General features: G+C 38.2%; 2 protein-coding genes across 2 annotated transcripts; one reads left to right on the plus strand and one right to left on the minus strand.

Moving 5' to 3' along the window:
• The first annotated feature begins 142 nt into the window (after window positions 1–142).
• Window positions 143–6,335, plus strand: LOC126791955 (glutamine--tRNA ligase). Its single transcript, XM_050518458.1, has 23 exons — window positions 143–402; window positions 521–571; window positions 754–825; window positions 939–1,038; window positions 1,124–1,219; window positions 1,450–1,511; window positions 1,609–1,710; window positions 1,806–1,898; window positions 2,048–2,200; window positions 2,278–2,333; window positions 2,710–2,800; window positions 2,871–2,957; window positions 3,215–3,412; window positions 3,508–3,606; window positions 3,889–4,020; window positions 4,120–4,256; window positions 4,368–4,467; window positions 4,544–4,627; window positions 4,906–5,006; window positions 5,094–5,199; window positions 5,299–5,388; window positions 5,469–5,604; window positions 6,061–6,335. Exons 1-23 carry the CDS (start codon window positions 262–264, stop codon window positions 6,150–6,152), a joined length of 2,379 nt encoding a protein of 792 aa, XP_050374415.1. The 5' UTR covers window positions 143–261; the 3' UTR covers window positions 6,153–6,335.
• A 1,232-nt stretch (window positions 6,336–7,567) lies between these two features.
• LOC126791976 (transcription factor MYB62) lies at window positions 7,568–8,712 on the minus strand. The gene is made up of 3 exons (XM_050518484.1): window positions 8,527–8,712; window positions 8,294–8,423; window positions 7,568–8,196 (listed from the first exon to the last, which is right to left on the minus strand). The coding sequence occupies exons 1-3, from the start codon at window positions 8,678–8,680 to the stop codon at window positions 7,599–7,601; spliced, it is 882 nt and encodes a 293-aa protein (XP_050374441.1). The 5' UTR covers window positions 8,681–8,712; the 3' UTR covers window positions 7,568–7,598.
• Window positions 8,713–10,225: the final 1,513 nt, after the last annotated feature.

Genomic DNA, 10,225 nt, shown 5'->3' on the forward strand with positions numbered 1-10,225 from the left:
TTATCGACACAAAGATATTTTCTCTCCGAGCGATGACCCATTCGGGTCAAACCGTTCCTTGAAGCCCAAGTAAAGCCCACAGATATAAAGAAACAATTCACGCCATTGCCGCAAAGTAAAACTGCCACGCACCCACTGATACCAGCACACTGCTTGTCTGCTTCGCTGCCTCCCAGTCCCTGGTTTTAATTAGGGTTTTCCACCACCGCACCTCACCTCTTAGCTAAGCTTCCACTCGCTTCTCCTTCGCCGCCGTTAAAGATGCCTTCCAAGGACGACGGCGCCGCCGATAAGGAGAGGAACCTCGATCTCTTCTTGAAGGTCGGACTGGATGACCGGACGGCCAAGAACACCATCGCTAACAACAAGGTCACCGCCAATCTAACCGCCGTTATTCACGAGGTAAACGATTTTTCTTCTGATTTTTCATCTCCGATGAGCTCAATTTCGTTGTTTCTGTAGCTTAATTCCTGTTTAGAGCTATGGACTTTATTCGTTTTGGTTTGATTCAAAATCTCAGGCTGCGGTTACCGATGGATGTAGTCGGAGCGTCGGTAATCTTCTATACTCGGTGAGTAGGTTCAACTTAGTTCTGCTTAAGATGTTAATTCGGTAAAAATGAGTGTAATTCGGTAAATGATAGTGTAATTTATAGTCCTGTGGAATTCTAGCTTGCGCCGGTTTCGAGATTTTTCTAGTAAGAATTTATGGCTTTGTTGTTAATGTATAGTTGTGCTATACCATCTGTGGCAGGTTGCTACGAAATTTCCAGCAAATGCCCTTGTGCATCGGCCGAAATTGGCAGAGTACATTGTGTCTTCAAAGGTTGGTGACCTACATTCGGAGTTTTAATTTTGAAGTGCTTGCTGTGGTTATGATTCAATAATTGATTATTGCATTTGTTTTTCTATAAGCTCATGAGAGTTTGTGCTTTCCAGATTAAAATGCCGGCTCAGTTAGACGCGGCTTTATTATTTTTTGCAAATACAGGGCCAGGAAACTTTGAAATAAGTGAATTTGAAGAAGCATGTGGTGTTGGTAGGATTGTGCTTTTGTATATTTTATATAGTGGAAGGTTGTTGTGGTTTCTGAAATTTATTTCCTTATTAAAATTTGCGAGCAGGTGTTGAAGTTTCAAAAGAAGAAATCAAGAAATCTGTTGATGAGGTTTTTGAAGAGAATAAGACTGCAATATTAGAGCAGCGCTATAAAACAAATGGTTAGTCTTATTAAATGATTACTGTATAGGCTTTCATGTGATACATGTATTGAGTTATTGTTGCAACATGCATTGTAAACATATTTATTTCAATCCGTACAATCTAATGGAACTCATCATTCCAATCCCTACAATCCCCTGTCTCTCCATTTTTTAATTATTATTATTTATATATGCGGCATGAGTACTCTATTGGAAATTAAATTTTGTGTTCTATGATTTGACTCCAGTGGGTGACTTATTTGCACATCTTAGGAAGAGACATCCATGGGCTGACCCAAAAATTGTAAAGGTAATCTCATTATAATCTTTTGACTGTATTTTAGAATTGATATAATATTGTTTTAACAATTAAGTGATTGAATGCCATATGCCTAATACTGTTACAGGCATCAATTGATACAAAGTTGCGTGAATTGCTTGGTGAAAGGACTGCTGAAGATGATGTAAAGGTTCCTAAAAAGAAGAAAGAGAAGCCTGCTAAAGTAGAGGTTAGCATTTTATAATCTTTAGTCATTCTGCCTGTAAGCTATTGACAGATAACTGAACACTTCATTTTTCTCTTGCTTTCATCCTACTTGTGTAGGAAAAAGCTATTGCTGTTTCTACCCCTGAACAACCAAGTGAAGAAATTCTTAATCCGTATGCCATATTCCCTCAACCAGAAGAGAACTTTAAGGTAATACCAATCACATTTTCTTATGTTCTTCTTCTCTTGCATATTGGTGTTGCATTGATTTCTTACCAACCAGCAACTGTTTAACTCATTTGCCAAATCTTACTTGGAGGTCGTTTAAAGGACTTTGTTATTCTAATGTTAATTTTCAGGTTCATACTTCAGTATTCTTTAGTGATGGTTCTATTCTGAGATGTTGCAATTCAAAGGAACTCCTTGAAAAACACTTGAGTGTGACTGGGGGGAGAGTTTTAACTCGCTTTCCTCCTGAACCAAATGGATATCTACATATAGGCCATGCCAAGGTAAGGATATAAATGGTTTCTTGGCTAAAATATGTACTTCTTTAAGGTCCAACTTATACTCATCTCCTATTCATCAGGCAATGTTTATTGATTTTGGCCTGGCTAAAGAGAGAGGTGGTAGCTGCTATCTGAGGTGAGAGTCATTCCTTGTTACTTTGACAGCCTTTTAATTATGTTTTGTCTTCTAATAAGAAGATGAAAGATAACAAACATGCAAACCTATAAGTGACGTGCTGTTATTAGTTGAGATCTTAACTCTATAAAATTGTATGACATACTATTTGGCTTTCCATATTGCTGAAGGTTTTATACTATTTGACCTAAAACCTTTTGCGTATCAAAACTATAAAAAAAATTGTAATGATTTTTGCAATGTTAATGTAACTGTTACCACACTAGAGGTATTGTGTATTAATATTTTACCATCGCAGACTTAAAATAATCTTCTATCAAATTTGTATGTTTAGTTTGAAGAGATTTTCAATATGAATTATCTCTCTTGCTTGTAGGTTTGATGACACAAATCCGGAAGCTGAGAAAAAAGAATATATTGATCATATTCAGGAAATTGTCAGTTGGATGGGTTGGGAACCGTTCAAGGTAAAAGAGTTGTTGGGTAAAAAACTTTGCTTATTTTACTTGCGGTAACTAACACCTAACTTTTGTGCAGATAACTTACACTAGTGATTACTTTCAAGAGCTGTATGATTTGGCAGTAGAGCTCATACGACGCGGTCACGCTTATGTTGATCATCAGGTTATATGTTATATGAATAAATAAATACATTGGAAATTGCTTTTGATGCTTAGTATTGTGTACTTACATGGACAAGTCTTTGGTAGAATTCAGTACCATTACCCGACCCATCATATCTTATATCTAGCTAGCTAATATCTCCAACTAGAGGGATAGTATTATTAATTATCAGTTATACTTAAATTTAATGGTTTGGGTGCTGTCAACTAGTCTTCATTGGTTTGAGAAGAATGCTTACTTTTTCTCATTGGTTTTAGACGGGGGATGAGATAAAGGAGTACAGGGAGAAAAAGATGAACAGCCCTTGGAGGGACAGGCCAATTGAAGAGTCGCTTAAACTTTTTGAGGATATGAGGCGTGGCGCTATTGAAGAAGGGAAAGCGACTTTAAGAATGAAACAAGATATGCAAAGTGATAATTTTAACATGTATGACCTCATTGCATATCGGATCAAAGTAAGTTTCTACCTTAAATAATCTTTTTGAATCCCCAGGCTTATGTCTTCCTCATACTATGGGTTGATTTATCTTTATCTATTTATTATTGTCAGTTTACTCCTCATCCGCATGCTGGAGACAAGTGGTGTATCTATCCAAGTTATGATTATGCTCATTGCATTGTGGATTCTCTTGAGAATATCACCCATTCGGTATGTATTACACCTCCAATTGGTATTCTTATGGGATGTACTTTAGTGGAATAATTTTTGGTCCTTATATTTATCTGAGTAATTTGTCTTTCCAGAGCAAGCGGAATCATTATGTTTCTTGTCTATAATAATACCCGGAATGCTATGCTCACATATCACTAGTTGAAATTTCTTTACCTAACAGCATTCCTATGTGACACTGTATTATCCTTTCCTACTTAGTTCTGTTTAACTTGTAAAGAGTGCTGATTTATTTATTTATCTTGTCTATGAATATGGCAGTTGTGCACTTTAGAATTTGAGACACGCCGTGCTTCATACTACTGGTTATTGCATTCTCTGGGCCTATATCAACCGTATGTTTGGGAATATTCAAGACTGAATGTCAGTAACACTGTTATGTCAAAGCGTAAGGTGAGTCAACTACTGGATGTGCTTCATTCATTCAGAATTTAATATTCAATATCATGTATGAGTTTTCTCCACACTTCACAACTATTATTTATTTCGCAGTTAAATCAACTAGTGACTGATAAGTGGGTTGATGGTTGGGATGATCCACGTCTTATGACACTGGCTGGTTTACGACGTCGGGGTGTTACATCGACTGCCATTAATACGTTTGTTAGAGGAATTGGGATTACAAGAAGGTCGAATATAATTTGCATATGGATATCATTTATCATGATTGAGCCACTTCTAATAACAATAAGATTTATGGTGCTCATTACCATTTATTAACTTTTGATTTTATGCTGCAGTGATTGTAGTATGATTCATCTGAGTCGTCTTGAGTACCACATCAGAGAAGAGCTTAATAAAACAGCTCCCCGCACAATGGTTGTGCTCGATCCTGTAAAGGTGTAAATCTTGCTTCCATTGTTTTTGCTTTCAACGATTTTCGCTCTTTGAATGACCAATCAATTCTGGTTTCAAGGTCGTCATTACCAACTGGAAAGATGGTCTCATAAAAGACTGTGAAGCAAGAAAGTGGCCGGATTTGGAAGCGGAGTCCTACAAGGTAACCTTGGATTCCATGGATCAATCGGTTTTGTTAGAAATGCTTAGATATGAAAGTCCTACAGTATTTGTGCCCATACAATTTGTAGATAATGAATATAGGATGCTGGATTTCAGTTTTAAAGAGGATTGCTTAGCTTCTTTTGGCCAATATCACTTTTTTTCTTGCCACCACCTTTATCAATTATTAAGTTATTACCTGTTGTATTGATTCAAATGTTGCTTCAAGTGTGGTACTTATGACTGTTGGTGGCTTATGTTGTCTGGCATACACATCAGGTTCCATTTTCCAAAGTGTTTTACATTGAGCGCTCCGATTTTCGCCTTAAGGACTCAAAGGACTACTTTGGACTTGCTCCTGGAAAATCTGCCCTGCTCAGGTATATATGGCACAGGTTCTTTATATTTACGCCACTTTATAGCAGATGTATACTTCCCAGTAATATTCCTTTTCTTCATGGTTGCAGATATGCATGTCCTATCAAGTGTGTGGATGCTGTTTTAGCCGAGGATAATCAGTCTGTACTTGAGATACGGGTTGAGTATGATCCAGAGAAGAGGACAAAGCCAAAGGTTTATAATCTTTCTCTTGTGCCAAAATTTAAAGTGTGATTCAATATTACGTGCTGCTGCTTACTCATTCCTGAATCCTTGGATTTATGTATTCCACAGGGGGTGCTGCATTGGGCCGCTGAACCTTCTCCTGGGGTTGATCCACTCAAAGTGGAAGTTCGATTGTTCGACAGACTATTCAAGTCGGAGGTTGGCCATCTTTTATTTTCTAAGACCTTCCTACCTTCTATAATCATCTGTTTTCCTAACAAAAATTGTGGTTGTGCCAGAATCCTGCTGAGCTTGAGAAAGACTGGCTTTCTGATCTGAATAATGAATCAAAAGTTGTGATACCAAATGCATTTGCTGTTCCATCACTTGGGAATGGTGTTGGTGTTGGTGACACATTTCAGTTCGAAAGACTTGGTAAGTTTCTGCATTCACTTTTGGTGGTCTTATAGATATAGATAGGGGCGCTTTCATAGAGGCATGAGTTCATAAATACAAGGGAGAAACTTTGCATCACGTCCAGTATATTCTACCTTTATCACTTCTGTACTAGTTTTTTTGTTCTTCTTCACCTAATCTTAGCTTTGCTCAGGATGTCTTTGGAAAATTTCTTTTAAAGAACCTCTTACCTGAAGAAAAAACAAAATAAAACAAAATAAAAACCCTTTTACTGGAAATCTAACTAATAAATCTTTGGTATACCGTAGAATCGTATATATCAAATGATAGTCTCAAATTTGTCAAGACTGCTGAGCTATAGATGTAATGCGTTATATACAGTGGCTGGACTCCAGATGACTTCTGCTCATATTTCATGAATTTGGAGATATTTCTAGATTTCTTTTCTGACTTTCTACCGATATGCAATTCCAGGCTATTTTGTGGTCGACAAAGATTCAACTCCTGAGAAGCTTGTATTTAATCGTACGGTCACGCTGCGTGATAGCTACAAGAGTGGGAAGTAGGTCTTATCTTTGGAAGCCTCAACAGGGAAAAAAAAAGTGGGTAGTTTTATCGCGAAAGTTGACCTCTGTTTTTAATCATGTTTAGACAGTTGATGTTATTTCAACCATACTGTTTGTGTATATTTCAAACCAATTATACTACAAAGTTATATATACAATTAGCATTGCATTGTTGTCATCCTAGTCTGTTCTGCCATACTTCTAGTTTTGTGCATTCTTGTCTTGTTAATTGTTATACAAGTGCAGTGGATAGAGCTTACTACTTCCACATCCTACTCGTCTTCTGCTAGAAAGGTAAACGACAGTGGCTCTCCCTGGTTCTTTCGGTCATTTGATTTTAAGTGCCTTTCTTGTGTTGGACTTGTGTACATGAAAGAAAACGTGGGTTGGGTGGGAAGTGGCTGCGGAAAATATTGGCTTCAGTTGCAGAGGATGGGCAATAACAGAGGTCAGGAAACCTCTTTCGAGTCTTTAGTTTTTAACACAACTTAGAAAGGAAGAGAGGGCCTCTCATCAACAGCCTCCCTCTGACTGAATGGAGTTGCGTCTCTTCACGCTTGCTTGTGATAGTGAAAGGACGATTGATTTGATTGAAGTTTGAAAGGGATTGAATTGAGGATAAAGTTAACCATATTCTGCTTTCCCATCATGCGTTCTTGGCTTCCAGCCTCACATGAAAACTTAGCGCCTTTGGGTCACATGTTCGGGCACAACTTAATCAAACAGATCAGCTTTCACTTACTCACAAAATCTGTACTATGATGACGACCGACATTTAAGCATAAGATACCCATAGTCATATACCCACTGGAGAAACCTATAGACTAGTCAAGTCAAGAATCTTACTTGGTTAGAGCTAAATCATTCACCGTTGGAATAGCACGTATATGCCTTTTCCACCGGGTGACGTGAATAGAAGCCAAGCAACTTTGAATCCTAGTAAGAAAGGGAAAACAGGGGTTATGTTGGTTGTATACTTGTATTTCCTTTTCTTTTTTTTAATGACAGCTGCTCAGATTGTAATAATTTGACTAGAAAAATATCAAAAACACGAAATTTCCGGGAGTTGATTGACTGGTTTATCGTAGTTGTACATGACAAGCTGTCCCTGTATAGTTGAAGTGATTGATCCGTTGAGAACACATTGTCCAATAGCATATGCTTTGAGTTTAAGGAGTGTTCTTAGAGATGAGGATTTCAAATTGTATGTTACTGCAGTTTCATAATTTTTAGTTGAAGATTATAGAGCTACTATTTGAATTGAAAAAGGCCGGTGATAACAGCCATGGAAGATGTCGTCTTTTTACAAAGACAGTACATTTACTTCAACGCTCAAACACAGAATATCAGATACTAGAAATCATCCATCAGTTAATGCAGCTCTACAACTAAATGGTCCTATACATGAAACTGGTCACTTAAGAGTACAATACACCCTATCTTTCCTCAAAATGTCACATCCCCTGCATGTTCCATAGTGTCAGTCATGTAATTACCAGATATCCAATCGCTTTCTGCCATCTGGCAATAAAACTGTGAACTATCGTAATAGGCCATTTCTGGAACAGGGTCGAGGCTATAACCCTCCATGTCATAGTCCACATAATGATTGTCACTTAGAGCTTCAAAGGCATAGGATGAAGTTGCTGGTTGTTCTGGAAGTCGTGGCAGCTGTAACAGAAGTGAATCAGAGGTAAGACTATTATGACTTGGGCTTGAAATTCCAACTGGGGAATAATCAGATACGTGTGAGACCACCTTGCTTGATGGAGAAGGAGGAACTGAGTAAGTTTGAGGAGGAGCTAAAGAGGTCTGAGAAGTCAAGTAACTGGAAGGAGAAGTTGAATGGTCTAAACTAAGTGAAGAAGTTTGCTCTATCTTGTGACGCAAAGTCGGCATCCAGAAGCATCGAATTGCATCAATAAACCTTTGGCTATTAGACTCAATATTAAGTTGGCGCGCATGTTTTTGCACCCTTGTTCTCCAGTAGTTCTTAATCTCGTTGTCTGTTCTTCCTGGCAAATGTTGCGCTATTTTCGACCACCTGACATTCCCAGAGTGAATACAGGAGTCAGAACAATACAAAGTTAAATAGTTAACACTATGTATGCTATAACTCTAACTAACACTGTAAATGATACCTGTTTCCCCACTTGGAATGGAGTTCAAGGATCATGAGTTGTTCTTGTGGAGTAAGGTTCCCGCGCTTGATGTCAGGTTTCAAGTAATTCAGCCATCTCAATCGGCAGCTTTTTCCTGTCCTCTTCAATCCTGACCAAGTTTAATGAAATATTAAGAAATGAGTTCATTTACTTCATTGATCATTATATATGAGGTTGTGACACGACAGGGAGACTCAACTATTATAACAAACCTGCACATTTTGCTAAGGCATTCCAATGGCCTTCACCGTGGTTGGCGATGTAATGTATCAGCAGGGTGTCTTCGTCAAGCGTCCATGGCCCCTTCCTCAGCTCATTCTCTTCATCCTTAGGACTTGTGGACGCATTGTTTGCAACACCAGCCATGGATGCCCCCTTAGTCGGTTATGTGTTTGTTAGGAGAGAAAGAGAGAGAGAGAGAGAGAGGTGCTACAAAGTTGTTTGTCTTGAAGAACAGAAATAAAAGGCAAAGATTTATAGAGCAGAATAGAGTTCAATAATAAGAATTGAACCAAAAGAGTGTGTCCACATGGTTCTGCCTTTCCGAACTGACAAAAATGGAATTGTTCTGAGAGAGGTTTGGTTGTATACGTGTTAGGTGGCTAAGCTAGAGATGTTGAGGTCATAGCAAAATGAACCTATATATTCAGTCCAAAATTGAAAAAAGATAGCAAATTATGTGTTTGAATTTTGTCCAATACTCTTTGATTGCTTTTGATCATATACAGTTACTGTTAGATAGATTTGAAAAGGTCCTATAGAAAGAGAAGATCGAATAGATCACTTGGTCCTAAATTGAGAATGAAAATGAAATATCTGTAGGTGTTTCTTCAGGGAAATTGCTTCCTTTCCTTCCATTGTCAATCTGGATTCTCTGTACAGGAAACGTGATCGACTAGGCAAAATATATTTGCTTTATTAGCAAGAAAAATACAAAGTTAAGCGTGGAATTATAGGGTTGTTATCTTAGTTGGAAACTTTATATTTGATATTGACAATGTGGTTGCAATATAATGATGCCTGATGCAAGCACATTTTCAACGCTCTACTTATTTCTTCCAAAGACCCAAATAGTACTGAGAACATTACCGTATTAAGAAGTGAGAACCAAATATGCTTTTAGAAAATAACAAAATACATGTCACTTCTTTTATCTTAAAGATCTCGAAATACCGCACCTCCAAACCCAAACACATAACCCTCCTTCTCCATATGGAAACAAAAGAAAGGAAATTCCAACTTCTTTCATAACTAATTGCCCAACTTGTTAAAGAGTACATATTCAAAGATGACATTCCAAAGTCCAAACAACGAGCAGAGCTTCCAAACAAGTTTGGAGTGGTGGTAGAGGGTGGCGCTGCCGCTGAGGAGGTTGAGTCGAAATGAGTAGTGGTCCCAAACAATGGTGACACATCAGAAGAGGTTGAGCCAAATTGAGCGGTAGTCCCAAATGATGGTGATGGCGAAGAAGTGGGAGCAGAGGCGTAGAAAGGAGAGCTAGTGGTGGCGGAGGCGGACTGATACACCCTGAACCTCTTACCTCTCCTTATGATTTTTATTTTTACCTTTTACTCGAATTGAGAGTCGTACTAAGTGTAGCGACTCTAAAAATTGACTTTTCAAGAAAACTTCATTCACAGAAGTTGGAAAGCTCGTCGATACGAGTTCGTAGACATGCTACACACCCAAATCGGAGTTCGCATGAAAAAGTTACGAATCAAAAGAGGTTTAAAGCATTTTTTGGAAAATAGTATATATTAGGGGGTTAAATGGAAGATAATTTAAAAAAAAATCAGAAAATCCAAAAACTCGTTCGCGCCACTCTTCACGCGATTCCCCGGAAACGTCTCGGTCGTTCGACCACCGATTAGAGCGCCACCACCGGTCCCGTTCGAACCGTCTAGCCATTCT

The sequence above is a fragment of the Argentina anserina genome, chromosome 4 (assembly GCF_933775445.1).
Source record: "Argentina anserina chromosome 4, drPotAnse1.1, whole genome shotgun sequence".
NCBI lineage: Eukaryota > Viridiplantae > Streptophyta > Magnoliopsida > Rosales > Rosaceae > Argentina > Argentina anserina.